The sequence below is a fragment of the Lolium rigidum genome, chromosome 3 (assembly GCF_022539505.1).
Source record: "Lolium rigidum isolate FL_2022 chromosome 3, APGP_CSIRO_Lrig_0.1, whole genome shotgun sequence".
Lineage (NCBI taxonomy): Eukaryota > Viridiplantae > Streptophyta > Magnoliopsida > Poales > Poaceae > Lolium > Lolium rigidum.
The window spans coordinates 173,807,940-173,826,934 of NC_061510.1; the positions used below are offsets into that span (position 1 = coordinate 173,807,940).

Here is an 18,995-nt window from a genome sequence, read left to right on the forward strand (position 1 = left end):
AGTCATCGACACCGCTACACCATGGAATGTTTTTGTTCAATGTCCAGGACCGAATTCCATTATAGACAGATTACATCAATTTTCCCTCTTTTACAAGCCATGGTGAATCTGGGGAAATAAGGTGGAGCACCCAGGTGTTATGCACCATGATATTTAAAAAAATCGGAGACTTCTATTAAAATTTTTTAATTTTTTTTAAATAATTAACACCTGTACATGTCACCTTGATACTTGTGCAATTTTTTAAAATAATTACAACCATATGTCACCTACACAAAAAAGGAAAAAAATGGTACTTTGTTATATTGTGAACAGTGTAGTCCACTGCTTATATTGCTTACCGTGTATTTTTCTTTTTGTATAGGTCACATACTAATACATTTTCTATTCAAACATGGCATGCATATACTTACATACATTTTCTACACACATAATTTATGATATATTTTCATGGCATATCTTCTTAGTACTTTTTGACATATTGTTTATATACGGTCCATGGGGACCCATGATTGAAAAATTCACATCCCATGAAACTAAGATGTCCATAAATAAATTAAGTAACGTGTACCCCATTTAGTTAGATCTCGAACAAGTTTTTTTTAAACTTTGTAGTGCACTATTCGTATTACAACCCTAGATTCGTAAATAGATATATTTTTCATGCGTTTGGAATATTTGCTTACAAGTTCTGTTGTTCCTGGGATGACAGAGAAAATAACTATTTTTAAAACAGCGATAAGGACCACTTTTTGGAAAAGAATTATATTTATACATAAAATACATGAGAATATACACTTATGAACTAGACATATTATAGCTATCTAGTATAACTTATTTCCAATTCAACCGAGAAATCGTCACGTCTTTGATATATTGTCTAAATGTATTCTAGGTCTTTTTATGTATTTTATTTTTACTAGAACTCATGTAGTAAGTGAAATACAGGAGAATTAACATGGACGTGTAAAATTTCTGAAATCATTGGTAATTATTTCATTTTATAAATATATGGTAGATTGCAAATACAATAGTATGTTATATAATAGAGTGTTTTGTGTTTAAATTTTAAGAGAGAAAAATTGAGTTTTAACATACATGTAGTAAATAATATTTTCCTGAAGGTTGTATTGTTCTACTGTTTCGTTTTTTTTAGAGAACAGGCAGCACTGCCCGACTTTAAATTAATAAAGCCACAGAGTAACAAGTTATGGGTTACACACTGCTGGGCATCACAGCTTCGCCGAGACCATAGTTCAAAATGACATCAGGCACAAATAAAAGATAGCTCATTGCGGGGAGACACATGCAGAGAGGACCCGCTCCTGATCCCTCCGCCTACTTCTTCACACCGCCGGCGGCTTCAGCTGCACGTACAGCTCCCTTAGCTCGCGTGCCATCCAGCTTAGCCCCTCCTTTTCTCTTCCCTTGGCCTTTAGGCTCCACAGGTGCAAAAATATAATGGTTTTGTAAATAATGTCAGCTGGGTTAGAAATAAGTCTCTTTTCGATCGCAAGCTTGTTGCGCACATTCCAAAGCGCCCAAGACTGGGCTAAGAAAAGCACCCACAGCAACCTTCTAGGATAACCCGAAAAACCAGAAAGGATGGCGTGGAATTGAGCAAAATTGGCCGGGCACCAGTTACACCCCGATGGGCCGGCGCAAAACCGACCAAGAAAACGATGCCAAGGAGCGATCAAAGAAAATGTGGCTGGCGTCTTCGGGGCGCCGCACGGCGCACAAAGGCCGTTTGAAGGACCGTGTCTGGTGAGAATCTGTTGTCCTGACGGTAGCTTGTCAAGTGCCAGCTGCCAAGAGAAGATCTTGATTTTGAGCGGGAGCTTCGCTTCCCACAAGTCTTTTGCGTGGGCGATAGTCGTACCCCGAGAGAGCTGGGCGTACATGGATTTGACTGTGTAGGTGCCCGATTTTTCCAGGTGCCAGGACACCAAGTCTTGCCCAGGGCTAAGAAGAACGGGGGTGAGCATCCCTTGTAGTTCTCCCCACTGGCGAAGTCCCTCCTGATCAAGGGAACGCCGAAAACGGACCTGCAGGGCCTGATGTTGGAGAGCATCTGCCACCGAGATGTCAGGGTTGTCGCAGATGGCAAATAGCAAAGGGAAGGAATCCATGATGGGGCCTCTCCCTAGCCACCAATCCTTCCAGAAGTTGGTGCGGGCACCGTTTCTGACGACGTGCTTCGCTCCGGCTTTGAACAGGTGTTTAATCTTGTGAAGGCTCTTCCAGAAGGGGGAACCTCCTTGGCCTGAGCCCGAGAACAGGTCAGAGGCGTCCCCATACTTAGCGCGGATGATACGAGCCCAGATCGTGTCTTCCTCATTATAAAGCCTCCAAATCCACTTGAGAAGCAGCGCCAAGTTCATCTTTTTGGTGTTGAGCAGGCCTAAGCCCCCAACCTCTTTAGGACGGCACAGGGAAGGCCAATTCACTAGGTGATATTTTCTCTTTGGGCCTGCCCCTTCCCAAAAGAACTTGGATCTGTGGGAGTCAAACCTCGCATGAATCCCATCATGCAGGAGGAAGAGCCCCATCGCAAAGATAGGGAGATTATCAAGGCAGGAGTTAGAGAGAATGAGCCTCCCCCCGGAGGAAAGAAGTTTACCCACCCAGGGTTCGATCTTAGCAGCCAACTTCCTCACCAAGAACAGCCACTGCTCGCACGTCAGCTTCCTGTCTGAGATAGGCAGGCCCAGGTAGGTGAAGGGGAAGCTGCCAAGCTTGCAGTTCAACTTGTTGGCTATGATGTTTCTATCTCTGGCACGCTGTCCCAGGACAAAGACTTCGCTCTTGTGATAGTTGATTTTGAGCCCCGACATATCCTCAAAACACATCAGAAGGAATTTAAGGTTTGCGATATCCTCATCCGAGCCCTGGATGAGGATAAGCGTGTTGTCTGCGTACTGCAGGTGCGTAATTCCTCCTGGCAGAAGGTGTGGAACTAACCCGTGAATATGGCCTGCCGTCGCCGCGGCAGATAAGATCCCAGAGAGCGCTTCTCCGATAAAATTGAAGAGCAGAGGGGAGAGGGGATCTCCCTGACGAACCCCTCTTTTATTCCTAAAGAACGGTCCCACCTCACCGTTAATGGATATAGCAGTTTGTCCCCCAGAGACCAGCTGCAAAATCCTGTGGATGTATCCGGCATCGAAACCCTTGCAACGTAAGACTTCCCCCAGAAATCCCAGTTCACCCTATCATAGGCCTTTTCAAAGTCCAGCTTGAGTAGCACCCCACTGTGCTTCCTCGTCCGGATGTCGTGAATGATCTCTAGGAGGGCAAGCGGACCGTCAAGGATGTTCCTGCCCTTAATGAAAGCCGTTTGGTTCGGGGAGATAATTCTGTGAGCGATAGGATCGAGCTTACAGGCATAGGCTTTGGATATGATCTTGAAAATAACATTGATCAGGGCAATTGGGCGGTACTGAGAGATTTGCTCCGCCCCAGAGACTTTCGGGATAAGCGACAGGATGCCAAAATTGAGCCTAGCAATGTCAATGCGCCCCAGCACAAAGTCATTAAGAATATGCGAGAATGCCATGCCTGACCAGAGGCCAGAAACGTTTAAAGAAGACCACCGGGAAGCCGTCCGGGCCCGGAGCAGTGTTGGTTTTCATCTCTTTGACTATGGCCTCGAGTTCTGCTTCCGAGAAGGTGCGCATCAGTTCCTCATTTTCTTCTTCAGAGACGCGCGCTCCCTCACCCCAAGAGGAAGGCGCCAGCCCACAAACCCTTGGAGCGGAGGAACCAAGCAGTTCCCTGTAGAACTCATAGACGTGTTGCTGAATCAGCTTGGGGTCCGAGATAGCGCCACTGTCAGTTCGAATCCTCGAGATATTACATTTTCTTCTTCTCCCATTAGCGACGGCGTGAAAGTAAGCGGTGTTTGCATCCCCTTGCAGCGCCCACCTCACTCTACCGCGTTGCCGCCAGTGCTCTTCCTCCATGCGATAAATCTGCAGTAGTTGCTCTTCCAAGTGATATCTGGAGGCCCAGGCGTCCTCGTCAAGCCCTGTGGCATCAGCCAGCACGTCAAGCTCCGCGATCTGGGTCAGCAAGCGGCTTTCTCAGCCTTGGTGTCCCTTCCTAGGTTTTGTTTCCAGCCTCTAAGGACTTGTCTAAGGCCCGCGGACATATAATGCCACCAATCAATAATGTCGCGGCCTCCCACCTTGGTCATAAGTCTCGCCCACGAGTGCTGGACCAAGGGGACGAACTCATGGCGCTCAAACCAACTTGTTTCAAAGAAAAATCTATTGGAGCGCACCGGGAAACCCTCTCCGGTGTCAAACACAAGTGGCGTATGATCAGAGCCAAGGCTAGTCTCAGCGAACAAGGAACACAGCGGGAAGATAGCTTCAAAGTCAGCAGACACAAACACTCGATCTAGCGCGGACCGTATTGGATTGAGCTGGTGATTGGACCAAGTGAACCGTGCTCCCGTGCGCGGAATTTCCCTCAGAGCCCAAGCGTCGATGGAGTTGTTAAACAAGTCCATCAGAGGCCAGTTGAGGTTGTCATTGCTCTTATCGTCGACCGCCCTAATAAGGTTGAAGTCGCCTCCCATGAAGATCGGTAAGGTGCACCTAGCCACCTTGGCCGAAATTTCGTCCAGGAACCCTCTGGAGCGAGCGTGATCTGCTGGACCATAGATACCGATAATCTCCAGCTTCTTGTTGGAGATGCGATGAAGAACAGCCAAACTCAGGAAGAATTGACCCCTGTCCATTCTTCCAACTTCAAACATACTCGTCCCTAACTCCTAGCAAGCATGCCACCTGAATGACCGCTAGGCCGGGAGCCAAGACCGAAAAATTTCTCGCCCACCTCCAAGCTAGCAAGTTCAGCATCCGTGAAATCCTGTTTGATGGTTTCTTGCAAGAGAACTAGATCAATGCGGTGCAACCGGAGGTACTCTTTCAACAAGGTTCGTCTCCCCCGACGACCGAACCCTCTAATATTCCAGATCAGGGCTCTCATTGGGACCCTCTCGCTCGCAGCCCGTGCTTGGCGGGTGACAGGTCTATGACCAACGAGAGTGGGCTCGCGAGCAGCTCGCCTCTTGGCGACGAAGGCTTTTTGGCTTTGCCCGAGCCCGCAGTGGCTCCTCCACAGTACCCAACCGAGGAGGATCACCGGCGTCGCGGGTGGCTCCCCGTGGAGCCAGCCACGGCGCCAACACCGGGAGCTGCATGCTGCGAACGGTCCCGGGCAGCTTCTTCCTTAGCCTTGGCCTCTTCTTCTTCGATTCTACGTCTCGCCGCCAACAGCCTGCGCTTGCGCGCGTTCCCGAGCCTGGAGAAGCGCCACCGCTTGGGCCGGTGACCCTTCCGTTGATTTGAACAGAATGCAGCTATCCTTGGCGACTTTGAGGAGATGTTCCAAGGAGGAATCTTGAAAGGCAACAAAATCAGCTGGAGAGGAGGAGTTACCTGGAGCGGGGGTGGACGACGAAGGAGTAGCCGTGTCGATGACGCTCTTGTCGAGGTTGTTCTTGTCCGCCGTGGCCCGGATGGCCCGCTCCAGGACCGGACCGTCAGAGGTTCCTTTGGAGCGAGCACTCTTGCGCAGCGCCTCCGCCGGGGAGGCCTTGGAACGAGGAGCACGCGCCACCGGCGCGCCCAGCGCCGAAATGGGAGTGTCCAAGAGGAGTGGCTGTCCTTCGCTGGGGTTGGCGTTGTTGATAGCCGGGGCTTGGTGGAGCGCAAGGGCCGGGGCTGGAGAGGAGTTGTTAGCAGCAGCCGCCTCCAACATGAGCTTCCGAGAGGGGCGATCGTGATTCAGCTTGCTCCTTTGTTCGGCTGTTACGCGGATACTCTTGGTCCGAGGCACCCAAGGACGGGCTGGACCAACCCACCTCCTCCCGCTCCGCCTCGGACATGGGCGAGCTTTGCCCGGCGTGGGCGAGACAGGACCAGCCGACGAAGGGGCCTCGGCAAGGACCTCACGCAGAGGGAATCAATACCGATAGCAGCCTCCGGGGATTGGCGCCCCTCAGCGGGAGTAGACGGCAGAGCAGCTTTGATGATTTGAGCGACCATAGGGAAGATGTTGCCTGTGGGGGTCAAGTTGGACCCGTATTGACTGCGAGCCGAGGCAGGGATTTGTGGGCTGAGATCCTTTGCGTTGTGCTGGAGGCAAGGAGACGGCGACACAGGGGAGGAGCCGAGGGGGACAGACTTACGAGGAACTTCCCGCGCGCTCCGGGGGCGGAGGACGATCCGCGCGAAGCTTTGTGAGCATGGCGTCCCCGCCGCCCGTCCCGGCGCTCCTCATCGGTCCTCATCAAAGTCTTCTTCCTTGTCTTCAGTGCCATCTCCGGGAGGGAACTTCGGCGGGTCGTGAGGAGGGGAGTCTTGGGCCGACTGAGCTTCGCGAATAACTTGGATACGGTAGCCTTGCATGTTAACGAAGAGGGTGATGTGATCAGGCAGCTGGTCCCCTTTGCGGCATCCAAAGGACATACGCACCGGCGCATCCGGGTGAGCCAACGAGGCAACGTCCACCCCAATCGGACGCCCCACCTCGCGAGTGGAAAGGAGAAGGCGATCGGCGTGTCGAAACGGAGGCGGCACACCGAGCAACCTGACCCAAACCTCCTCCAGAGATTCAGCAGCAAGAGGGTCGCCTTGCGGGAGAGTGACAATGGCCTTAAGCTTGGTACATGGCAGAGTGAGGCCGCCCCCACGGATAGCAATGCGGAGACTCTCTTTAGAGGGGAACACCACCGCAAAATCCAAAGGGCCGATTTGGCGCACCTGCCAATCCCAGTTCTCATCAACTAAGTCCTTGAACTCGTCCTCCACCTGCTCCGCGGACAGCTGCCCGCCCCCAAGGATAACAGTGGCGGAGTTGGACACCGGCTTCTGAAGTTCTTCCTCAGGTACTTCCAGGCAGCAGAACCCAGGCCTCCCGCCTCCAAATCCTGCCCGTAAAGGAGCCGGCGCCTTGGAGACGCCGCGCACATGGCGGAGAGGTGCCCGACTTTCTTACAGTTAACGCAGAATGGTTCATCGACGCAGGCGGCCTGGACGTGACCTTGCTTGCCGCAGTTCTAGCACGTGATGTGGGCCGCATCAAGACTGGGGGCCCCAGCCCCTCCTGGGCCGGTGACCTGCCCAGACCTAGGAGCAGAGACCTCCCCTGGGGTCCCGTGGGGCTGGCGAAGGGGCCTCCTGCCCGCGTTCCGGCCGGAGTCGCGGCCACGAGGGGGAGGTGGAGGTGGCGGCGGCGCGCGCGATTCCTGTCGTGAGCGTTCCCCCTCGGAACGCTAGGACGAGGAGCTCGCACGCTCCGCCTCGCGGTCGCGTTGACGCTTTTGCCGACGGTGCTCTTCCTGCTCTCTGTCGAGCCTCTGGCGCAGATCTTGGTCGCGGGCGCGGGCATAGCCCTTGTTGAACTCGTCGAAGGGACGCTTGCCGTGGGAGTTCCTCTCCCTCTCCATGGCCACGAGGAGAGGAGTACGCGCTCCGGAGACGGGGTCGAGGTGGAAGGACAAACGCTTGGCGGCGGAGAGGTTGCGGCGAACGTCGGAGGCGGGGGCAGGGAAACCGAGAAGTGGATCTAGGGTTTGGGGAGGAAGCCAGAGCCACTTAAAAGTGGGCGGCGGAGGGGCAGAACCGTCCCACCTGGGAACCCTAGAGCCACCCAACCGTCCATCCACCACGTGGGCGACGTGGCGCGCATCCAACGGGTCCGATCCAGGGGCACCCGCGGAACCTGAGCTGACCGCACCTTGGGCCGGCCCAAACCTCCACTGGGCCAGCGAGGCCGCAGCCCTCCCGTGGGCCGGCCCAGCGGGCCCAACAGATCCCAGCGCCCCAGCATCCAAGGGAGGAGCAAACCCTAGCGGCGGCGGCGGCCCTTCCGCCTCCGGCCGCCCACCGGTCGACGGCATCTCCAGAACGTGCTCCCCGACGCGGATCTGACCAGATCCAGAGCCCCCCCCACCAACCTCGGAGAGGCCCCTCCCCACGGGCGCCAAACCAGGTAGCGGAGGGAAGTGGGACGGCGACGAGAGTGGCGGGGGCGGCGCCGGCGAGATGCTCCTCTCCCTCGAGGCGTCACGGACGCGCACCAGCGGCGGACCGACCACCTTCTCAGGCCAGAACCTCCCCAGATTCGGCGGAGCAAGGGGCAGGCCGTGGCTCCTCCACGTCTTCCAGCTCGCAGCTCTCCTCATCTGCGAGCTCCAGGACCGAGCCCTCGGCCTCGGCGACGGCGGCGGCCAGGAGGGAGAAGCGATTCCCTTTGCACCCCGGCGAGACGCGTGGCTCCCGTGGACCCCCAGGGCGGCGAGCGGCACGGCGGCGGCGGCGTTCCGGGAGGACGAGCTCCCAGTCGCCCCCCGAGTCGCCCGAGACGCAGCGCGCAGTTAGACACATCCAGCTCTCCACCACCAGCGATGTTAAGGAGAAGATTCAAGATGAACAGCGTTTTCCCAAAAACCAACAGTGCATCATCTTTGCCAATAAACAACTAGAGGACGATGGCACCTTAGCGGATCACAACATCCAGAAGGAGTCCACCCTTCTCCTTGTTGTTAATCACCCACCTCAGAGAGGTAAGATGACCATCTATATCAAGACGCTGTGGAACAAAATCTACATTCTTGAGGTTGAGAACAATGATACCGTCTATGATGTCATGGTGATGCTCCAAGGTAAGATGTCCGTTTTCCCACATGTTCAGCGCCTCATCTTTGGCGGCAAGCAGCTAGATGTCAACCGTACCTTGGATCACTACAAGGTCAAGATGTATTCCACCCTCCATCTCGTGCTCAGATTTGGTGGAGGCTGAGATGATTGTTGTGGTCGTTCTACTGTTTCGTGCTAGAGTACTTAATAGTTTGTATTAGGACAAGTCTTCCTCAAATCAAAAAAGGGAGTGTGTGTTGTCCAATGGCATGGATTAATATAAGGGCATAACGTACAAACGTAGTGCATAAAGGTGCTCATGGTCTAGTGGCAACCCTAAGTTAGAGCAGCATCAAGACACGAGTTCGATCACTGACCGCACGTATTAATTTAATTTGTTTTGTTAGACTGACATGTTGGTCCCACATATCCCACATGTAAGACTGCACCCAAGATTAAATGTCCAAGTTAAAAATATTAGGGGTCTTTCCGCAAAAACTGTAACGCCATGTGTCATCTCCTGATTTATTGAGGACCAAATCTTCACATAGATTGCAAGTTGTAGGACTGTGGCTTCACACTTTGCAAGATGTAGGACCAAATCATCACATGATAGACAAGTTGTTGGACTACAAGTCACTTTATAAGATGTAGGACCAAATCATCACATGATAGATAAGTTGTTGGACTACAAGTCACTTTGCAAGATGTAGGACCAAATCATCAGATGATAGACAAGTTGTTGAACTACAAGTCACTTTGCAAGATGTAGGACCAAATCATCACATGATAGACAAGTTGTTGGACTACAAGTCACTTTGCAAGATGTAGGACCAAATCATCAGATGATAGACAAGTTGTTGAACTACAAGTCACTTTGCAAGATGTAGGACCAAATCATCACATGATAGACAAGTTGTTGGACTACAATTGTAATTAGCTCAATTTTTAGAGGTGAGGACGCGAGATAGAGGAGGTTCGGGCGTGGCCGGTGGTGGGCGCCGCCTGTAGTCCCGGTCAACAGGATCGGTTGTCTCCTCCCTGTGCGGATCGAGAGTCACAGAACAAAAGACGAAGAGGTCGCCGAGGGCTCGAAAAAGAAAAGGTGACCACTTACCAATGGGTAAATTTCACAAGAAACTGAAAGTCACCGCGGCTGAAGCAGGGGTCGACCTGCTGTTACAAATACACTTACAAAAGCAGGCCGCGTTAGAGAATCAGCTGCGGAAATTATTTGTTTGGTTAGCGTTTAGCTTCTTCGTAGCATAAGTAGGTTGAAAAAGCTAAACCAAACAGAGCTTTAAACTACCACCAAAATGAGAAAACGGGACATTAGCAAGGTTCGGGTGGTTCAAAATAGGTTCGGATGAAGAGGCAACTTCCTCTTCAAGAAGTGGGATCCTAAACCTTAAAAACATGTTTTTTGAATAGAGAAAGAGATACATAGTGTCATATTTGTGGGGTCTCTTTTTTTTTAAACTAAAGTTGTAGCTTTCATTGAAGAGATAAAATTCATCTTCTGACAATTTTCTTACATGGAGCAACTAGTTGTGTATGCCATCATTGCTCATGGCCTAAGGTTCAGAAGAAGATCAAACCTGAAATTAATAAGAATAGAACCAATATGCAAAGAAAACTGATCCATAGTGCGTGCTTGAGCAGAGTTCATGCCAGAGAAGCAAGCGGTGAGAGGCGGTCAGGCCTGGGTTTGGCTGGGCTTGCTTTGACTTGACCGAGCCTACAAGTCAACAACGGAAGGCCCGCGTACGGAAAGTTCTAACCAATCGTTTTCCATTGACTTGGCGATAGCAGTGGGGCGTAAATTAGGGCCGGTGTCAGGGGTATCAAAAACAGATCAACAAAAAGCTCTTTTACTTTTACTAGTAAGTTTGCACGTGCAATGCACGTCAACTACTCCAAATTACAATCTTAAATATTTATAAACTTAAAAATGAAATATAAGATTTATATTAGATTGTAAATGTTTTCAAAGATGCAATCCGACAATGCAGTCCTGCTTGAGGAAAGGATGCAACCATCGTCTACTGGCATTGATGTGCACGATCAAAATTCAGAATGACAATTTTTTTCTTCCAAACAGTACATGTCATTATCAGCTCACTCAGTAAACAATTCCTGCTAGATGATAGCTTGAACTCTAAAAACTTGGGCTCACAGCAAGTGTAGTGATGCTAAAAATACTAAGAGTACAGTGCGTCAAAGTACATATTTCAGAACTTGTAGCCATGCCAAAACTTGCTCACAGAGAATGTAGCTCTTGTCTTTTGACATGTACTCAAGAGAATGACAACAAGAACAGGATACCCAACAAAACCCCGACTCCTGGAGAAGGGAGATGCAAAGAATTAGAGACAAAAGGAGATATTTCATATCCATTTGACCATCTAATCATAATGCTAAAACCATAGAGCACTACAAACAAGTTAAAGTTTTACTCAAACCAAAATTTTAAACCAACAGTTTCCATGTAAAATAGCAATATCTTAATTTATAAAATCTATGCTAGAACTGCTGCATAAATAATTTGTATTGAATACAAAGTAATAATACTTAAACTGTACAAAGAATTGGGAATGTCATCCCTTATGATACACTACTGGACGGTGTTATAACTTGGAAGGGAAGAAACGCAAGGCCTAGCATAACAACATACTTCTTATGTTTATATAGCTTTTGTAAAATATGAATAATTCATGTTGGGTGGCTAGAAGGAACTATCAAGCATAATGTTGCCAAAATGTGGTTAAAAATTGGTGCTAAGGAAACAATTCAGCCACCTGTGCCAATGAAATTAAAATGATTTGAATTAAGTACAATACAGAGATAATGCACTCCCGCATCTCCCAACAAGGCAACAAAGGCTCAGTTGATACTCATGGCATGTACCTGAATCTAGTAAGTTAACACTTTGTAGCATAATAGAATGTAAGAAAAAATGATAATGAGGCAATACCTTCGACATTAGTAGAAATAAATATGGAGCAAAAAGTTGCATGTTCATCTTAACTGAGACATGTCCACCGGAGCGGGAGTGGATCTACAAGGCTTCAACTAAATTTCACCTGCAAAGTCTTAGGTGAGCAGTTATTTCCGTTCGAAGTAGAGAGTCTATCAAATTCATCCTATAATTTAAGCAAAATCAAGCCAGTGCAGTGATGACAGTGAAAGTTATTTTTTTAATAATGGCTAGATATACTTGAAGACAGACATGAACTTGTTCCGGGGTGTATTAGAGACACCAAGATACACGGATGGTGTTCGGGCCCATGAAAAATATATTGTGTACATGACCATGTGATTCTTCAGCTCTATTAGTTTCCAAGACCCACATCAATAGCCAAACATCCATTTTAATTCAACTTGTGATTTTCTAAAAATAAATCAACCTTCATATAGTATTTAAATTAAATATTAGCTCAAGCAGTAAAATCATAAGGTACCTCATTTAATGATTCTAGGAAAGGCAAGGAGTGGCCAATCTGCCATCTTTGTTGAGCTGGTGCAGGCACGGGTAACTTTCCAGTGCCAACAAATGTCATCCGAACAACATTTATAACACAGATAACAAAATAAGAAGGCTAGAAAGAAGTAGACCAAATAACCAAGGTCACCCAAAAGTGATACGGAGTATTAACTCTTCCAGAGAAGTATAACAATAGTGAGGCATGCGATATCTGTCTGGCACATATGTACGGGCATGAAGTTTCAGCAGCACCTCCTGTAAAACATAAGCTATGCTTAGAATATTCAGAAAAAACGTTACAATGTCATCTTGCTATTAGAAAACCGAAAAGTGATACTTTTTTTCAAAGCAATATACATTAAAACAAATATGAAAACATACAAGAAACAAGAAGCAACAAAACTAATGCCTAGTTGCAGGCATATTTCGGTAGTAGTATATATCATTACCCGGGCTGCAATGTAAATCACACCGTAAACTTTGTATTTCCAGGGACAATAAAATGTACACAATAATAATAATTTTGCATAATAATCGCACCGACATAATTTCCTAAACCTAGTTTGCATGAGCATATGCTGGTTGTTGGTGCGGCATCCTAAAGCTCACATATCAATGTTTTGGCTAGATGAGTATGCAAGACAACAGGCCTGCCATGCTTTACCTCTTACTGCTTATCATCCCTGCTTATTATCAATGCTCTGGCTAGATGAGTATACCATCATCTAGAATAACTTGGTCCTCCACACCCTTTTCCATGAATACTTTCCTTGTACAGAATAAGATGCATACAATGTAATCAAAGAGGAGCAGGTCCTTGAATACTTTCCTTGTGCTTGGCCCGTCCGTTTGATCCGGGAAGGAATCCAACAATCTCTTCCTTGTGAGCCATCAAAATTCAAGTGGCATACAGATCGAAGGAGAGTAGAGGTAGTATCGTACGCTGTATTATCTGTACGGAGAGCAAACATCTAGTACCATAACACAATTATATCTGTAATAAGTGAAACATGGCAGGAGTAGGTCTTCACCTGGGAGATGGAGTGTCGGATGAAGGAGTGTTGGACGAAGGAGGCAACGACGTGGTGCGTGGCGGCGCCGGAGCAGATGCAGGCGGTGCTGGGGCCCCAACAGCGAGGGTACTGGCGGCACAGGCCTGGAAGCGGCCGAGGAATCGTGTGCGGGCGAGCTCGGAGTCAGAGAACATGACCTGCTCGGGGCTGGAGGTGAGCAGGACGTTGCCCCATGGCCGAAACCTCGTCGAGGCACGCGCGGACAGCCGCAACCGACACCCCTTGGTCCTCAGCACCGCCGCCGCCTCGCCCGCCGTATGCTCGCTCTGCCGATATCGGTGATTCATCGTCTCCCACGGGATTCAGTGGATTGGTTCGCGGGTCTTCTCAGGGGAGGATCTCACGGGAGGATCGGAAAATAAGTTGTGCCGCACAAAGGTGTGAAGAAGACAAATCGGAGGAAAAGAAAATCAGTATTAACAGTATGTCCGTGAAATCAGGGTGCAGCTGTGCGGGAGGAGATCTGGGCCTTGGAGGGATGCGAGCATAGCGTGATTTGGGGGTGGGACGGGGGTGGGAGAGGGGAGAACAAATGATTCTCAGTCGTTAGATGGAATTGTACGGACGCTTTAGATCTTGTTTTCCAACGCAACTTCGTGCCTTTATAAGTAGTAGAGAGTAAGTTTGCACGTGCAATGCACGTCAACTACTCCAAATTACAATCTTAAATATTTATAAACTTAAAAATGAAATATAAGATTTATATTAGATTGTAAATGTTTTCAAAGATGCAATCCGACAATGCAGTCCTGCTTGAGGAAAGGATGCAACCATCGTCTACTGGCATTGATGTGCACGATCAAAATTCAGAATGACAATTTTTTTCTTCCAAACAGTACATGTCATTATCAGCTCACTCAGTAAACAATTCCTGCTAGATGATAGCTTGAACTCTAAAAACTTGGGCTCACAGCAAGTGTAGTGATGCTAAAAATACTAAGAGTACAGTGCGTCAAAGTACATATTTCAGAACTTGTAGCCATGCCAAAACTTGCTCACAGAGAATGTAGCTCTTGTCTTTTGACATGTACTCAAGAGAATGACAACAAGAACAGGATACCCAACAAAACCCCGACTCCTGGAGAAGGGAGATGCAAAGAATTAGAGACAAAAGGAGATATTTCATATCCATTTGACCATCTAATCATAATGCTAAAACCATAGAGCACTACAAACAAGTTAAAGTTTTACTCAAACCAAAATTTTAAACCAACAGTTTCCATGTAAAATAGCAATATCTTAATTTATAAAATCTATGCTAGAACTGCTGCATAAATAATTTGTATTGAATACAAAGTAATAATACTTAAACTGTACAAAGAATTGGGAATGTCATCCCTTATGATACACTACTGGACGGTGTTATAACTTGGAAGGGAAGAAACGCAAGGCCTAGCATAACAACATACTTCTTATGTTTATATAGCTTTTGTAAAATATGAATAATTCATGTTGGGTGGCTAGAAGGAACTATCAAGCATAATGTTGCCAAAATGTGGTTAAAAATTGGTGCTAAGGAAACAATTCAGCCACCTGTGCCAATGAAATTAAAATGATTTGAATTAAGTACAATACAGAGATAATGCACTCCCGCATCTCCCAACAAGGCAACAAAGGCTCAGTTGATACTCATGGCATGTACCTGAATCTAGTAAGTTAACACTTTGTAGCATAATAGAATGTAAGAAAAAATGATAATGAGGCAATACCTTCGACATTAGTAGAAATAAATATGGAGCAAAAAGTTGCATGTTCATCTTAACTGAGACATGTCCACCGGAGCGGGAGTGGATCTACAAGGCTTCAACTAAATTTCACCTGCAAAGTCTTAGGTGAGCAGTTATTTCCGTTCGAAGTAGAGAGTCTATCAAATTCATCCTATAATTTAAGCAAAATCAAGCCGGTGCAGTGATGACGGTGAAAGTTATTTTTTTAATAATGGCTAGATATACTTGAAGACAGACATGAACTTGTTCCGGGGTGTATTAGAGACACCAAGATACACGGATGGTGTTCGGGCCCATGAAAAATATATTGTGTACATGACCATGTGATTCTTCAGCTCTATTAGTTTCCAAGACCCACATCAATAGCCAAACATCCATTTTAATTCAACTTGTGATTTTCTAAAAATAAATCAACCTTCATATAGTATTTAAATTAAATATTAGCTCAAGCAGTAAAATCATAAGGTACCTCATTTAATGATTCTAGGAAAGGCAAGGAGTGGCCAATCTGCCATCTTTGTTGAGCTGGTGCAGGCACGGGTAACTTTCCAGTGCCAACAAATGTCATCCGAACAACATTTATAACACAGATAACAAAATAAGAAGGCTAGAAAGAAGTAGACCAAATAACCAAGGTCACCCAAAAGTGATACGGAGTATTAACTCTTCCAGAGAAGTATAACAATAGTGAGGCATGCGATATCTGTCTGGCACATATGTACGGGCATGAAGTTTCAGCAGCACCTCCTGTAAAACATAAGCTATGCTTAGAATATTCAGAAAAAACGTTACAATGTCATCTTGCTATTAGAAAACCGAAAAGTGATACTTTTTTTCAAAGCAATATACATTAAAACAAATATGAAAACATACAAGAAACAAGAAGCAACAAAACTAATGCCTAGTTGCAGGCATATTTCGGTAGTAGTATATATCATTACCCGGGCTGCAATGTAAATCACACCGTAAACTTTGTATTTCCAGGGACAATAAAATGTACACAATAATAATAATTTTGCATAATAATCGCACCGACATAATTTCCTAAACCTAGTTTGCATGAGCATATGCTGGTTGTTGGTGCGGCATCCTAAAGCTCACATATCAATGTTTTGGCTAGATGAGTATGCAAGACAACAGGCCTGCCATGCTTTACCTCTTACTGCTTATCATCCCTGCTTATTATCAATGCTCTGGCTAGATGAGTATACCATCATCTAGAATAACTTGGTCCTCCACACCCTTTTCCATGAATACTTTCCTTGTACAGAATAAGATGCATACAATGTAATCAAAGAGGAGCAGGTCCTTGAATACTTTCCTTGTGCTTGGCCCGTCCGTTTGATCCGGGAAGGAATCCAACAATCTCTTCCTTGTGAGCCATCAAAATTCAAGTGGCATACAGATCGAAGGAGAGTAGAGGTAGTATCGTACGCTGTATTATCTGTACGGAGAGCAAACATCTAGTACCATAACACAATTATATCTGTAATAAGTGAAACATGGCAGGAGTAGGTCTTCACCTGGGAGATGGAGTGTCGGATGAAGGAGTGTTGGACGAAGGAGGCAACGACGTGGTGCGTGGCGGCGCCGGAGCAGATGCAGGCGGTGCTGGGGCCCCAACAGCGAGGGTACTGGCGGCACAGGCCTGGAAGCGGCCGAGGAATCGTGTGCGGGCGAGCTCGGAGTCAGAGAACATGACCTGCTCGGGGCTGGAGGTGAGCAGGACGTTGCCCCATGGCCGAAACCTCGTCGAGGCACGCGCGGACAGCCGCAACCGACACCCCTTGGTCCTCAGCACCGCCGCCGCCTCGCCCGCCGTATGCTCGCTCTGCCGATATCGGTGATTCATCGTCTCCCACGGGATTCAGTGGATTGGTTCGCGGGTCTTCTCAGGGGAGGATCTCACGGGAGGATCGGAAAATAAGTTGTGCCGCACAAAGGTGTGAAGAAGACAAATCGGAGGAAAAGAAAATCAGTATTAACAGTATGTCCGTGAAATCAGGGTGCAGCTGTGCGGGAGGAGATCTGGGCCTTGGAGGGATGCGAGCATAGCGTGATTTGGGGGTGGGACGGGGGTGGGAGAGGGGAGAACAAATGATTCTCAGTCGTTAGATGGAATTGTACGGACGCTTTAGATCTTGTTTTCCAACGCAACTTCGTGCCTTTATAAGTAGTAGAGATTATAAGTAGTAGAGATTACTCCGTACGTATTAGATATAAATAGATATAGATTTGAAAATTATTTGAATCTCTATATGGCACAGACGTGGCAAATCTGGCATCGCATACCCCGTGGCTGCCCTTAGTTAGCCTCTGCAAAATTGCCAATGTACGTGTATATAAACACTCCGAGATCATCGATACAATTCATCTCTCTCTCTCTCTCACTCCCTCCCCTAACACTGTCCTCTCCATTTCAAAAAAAAAAAAAAAAAAAAAAACACTGTCCTCTCCGGTCGCTTCGCCTGTTCAGAGAAAACCACAAGCATGGAGAAGGTGACATGCTGCTGCCTCCGGAATGGAGCACCGTCCCAAAGTTACTTCAAGAATGGAGCACCGTCCCAAAGTTACTTTAAGCCCTCACTACCCTACACCATTGCACGATCCACATCGCCACCACTGCCACCGTGCAGGCGTTCCATCTCCATCTTCCGCTGCATCCTGACCAACTCCAAGAGAGCCACCGGGAATAGTGTCGTCGACGTCACCGCCGGCCGCAACACGAGGCCGCGAGGTGGATTCAGCTTCGACTTCGAGCAGTACATGTCTGTCAACGGCAAGGCCGTGCACGAAGCGCTGGACCGCGCCCTGCCTGTTTGCCAGCCGGAGCGCCTCATCGAGTCTATGCGCTACTCCGTCCTCGCTGGCGGCAAGCGTGTGCGCCCCGTCCTCGCCATCGCCGCGTGCGAGCTCGTCGGCGGCTCCGCGGCCGCGGCCACCCCCGTCGCCTGCGCCGTGGAGATGGTCCACACCATGTCGCTCATCCACGACGACATGCCGTGCATGGACGACGACACCCTTCGCCGTGGCCGCCCGGCCAACCACGTCGCCTTCGGCGAGTGCACCGCGCTGCTCTCGGGCGACGCGCTCCTCGCTCTGGCGTTTGAGAACCTTGCCCGTGGCTGCGCGGACCTCGGTGTTGTCCCCGCGGAGCGCGCGCTGCGGGCCGTGGCCGAGCTCGGGAACGCCGCGGGTGCCGGGGGCGTGGCCGCCGGACAGGTCGCCGACAAGGCGTCCGAGGGCAAGCCCGTGAGCCTCGCCATGCTGGAGTTTATCCACCTACACAAAACCTCGCGGCTGATCGAGGCCGCGGCCGTGTGCGGCGCTATTGTTGGTGGAGGTACGGACGGACAGATTGAGAGTGTCCGGCGGTACGCGCGCTCCGTCGGCCTCCTCTTTCAGGTGGTGGACGACGTGCTGGACGTGACGCGCACGTCGGAGCAGCTCGGGAAGACGGCGGGTAAGGACCAGGCAGCCGACAAGGCGACGTACCCGAAGCTGCTGGGCGTCGAGCAGGCGCAGGCCTACATGACCGAGCTCCTGGCGATGGCCGAGGCGGAGCTCCAAGGGTTCGACGCTGAGCGCGCCGCGCCGCTACAACATCTGGCAAGGTTCATTGCCTACAGGCAGAACTGATGGCAAGGTCGTCGTAGTCTCCACGTACATACTTGTTGGAATTAGGTGCCCCTACAACTATATTTAAAACTACTTGGAATTATTTTATATCCGGCATATATTATTATGAAAATATGCATGTACTTTGAATGGAATTAAATATGCTTGCTGGAATATACTTAGTGCACAGTCATGCCTAAGGAAGCTGGTCAATTATCAATGGAATACAATATATTGTGTGTATATTGGAAATACTACTAGAGTATATTTTTCGATAAAGTACTAGAGTACATTGATAATTGGAAGGAACCTGGTTATGGATTAGGTTACGGCCCTAATAGCGACCTGCATGATTAATGAAATTTAAACATGATCATGGCCCTAATAGGGACGAACAGGTAGAATCCGTTAACATATAAATTATATCGTGGTTGGTAGT

The 18,995-nt window shown here is 48.5% G+C and overlaps 1 protein-coding gene and 2 long non-coding RNA genes across 3 annotated transcripts; 1 reads left to right on the top strand and 2 right to left on the bottom strand.

Moving 5' to 3' along the window:
• Positions 1–10,787: 10,787 nt before the first annotated feature.
• LOC124698665 lies at positions 10,788–12,287 on the bottom strand. Its single transcript, XR_007001038.1, has 3 exons — positions 12,116–12,287; positions 11,629–11,737; positions 10,788–10,997 (listed from the first exon to the last, which is right to left on the bottom strand). It is a non-coding gene; the product is annotated as an uncharacterized LOC124698665 (long non-coding RNA).
• A 1,792-nt stretch (positions 12,288–14,079) lies between these two features.
• Positions 14,080–15,579, bottom strand: LOC124698666. The gene is made up of 3 exons (XR_007001039.1): positions 15,408–15,579; positions 14,921–15,029; positions 14,080–14,289 (listed from the first exon to the last, which is right to left on the bottom strand). It is a non-coding gene; the product is annotated as an uncharacterized LOC124698666 (long non-coding RNA).
• A 1,807-nt stretch (positions 15,580–17,386) lies between these two features.
• Positions 17,387–18,698, top strand: LOC124698668 (geranylgeranyl pyrophosphate synthase 7, chloroplastic-like). The gene has a single exon (XM_047231137.1). It carries the CDS (start codon positions 17,429–17,431, stop codon positions 18,575–18,577), a length of 1,149 nt encoding a protein of 382 aa, XP_047087093.1. The 5' UTR covers positions 17,387–17,428; the 3' UTR covers positions 18,578–18,698.
• Positions 18,699–18,995: the final 297 nt, after the last annotated feature.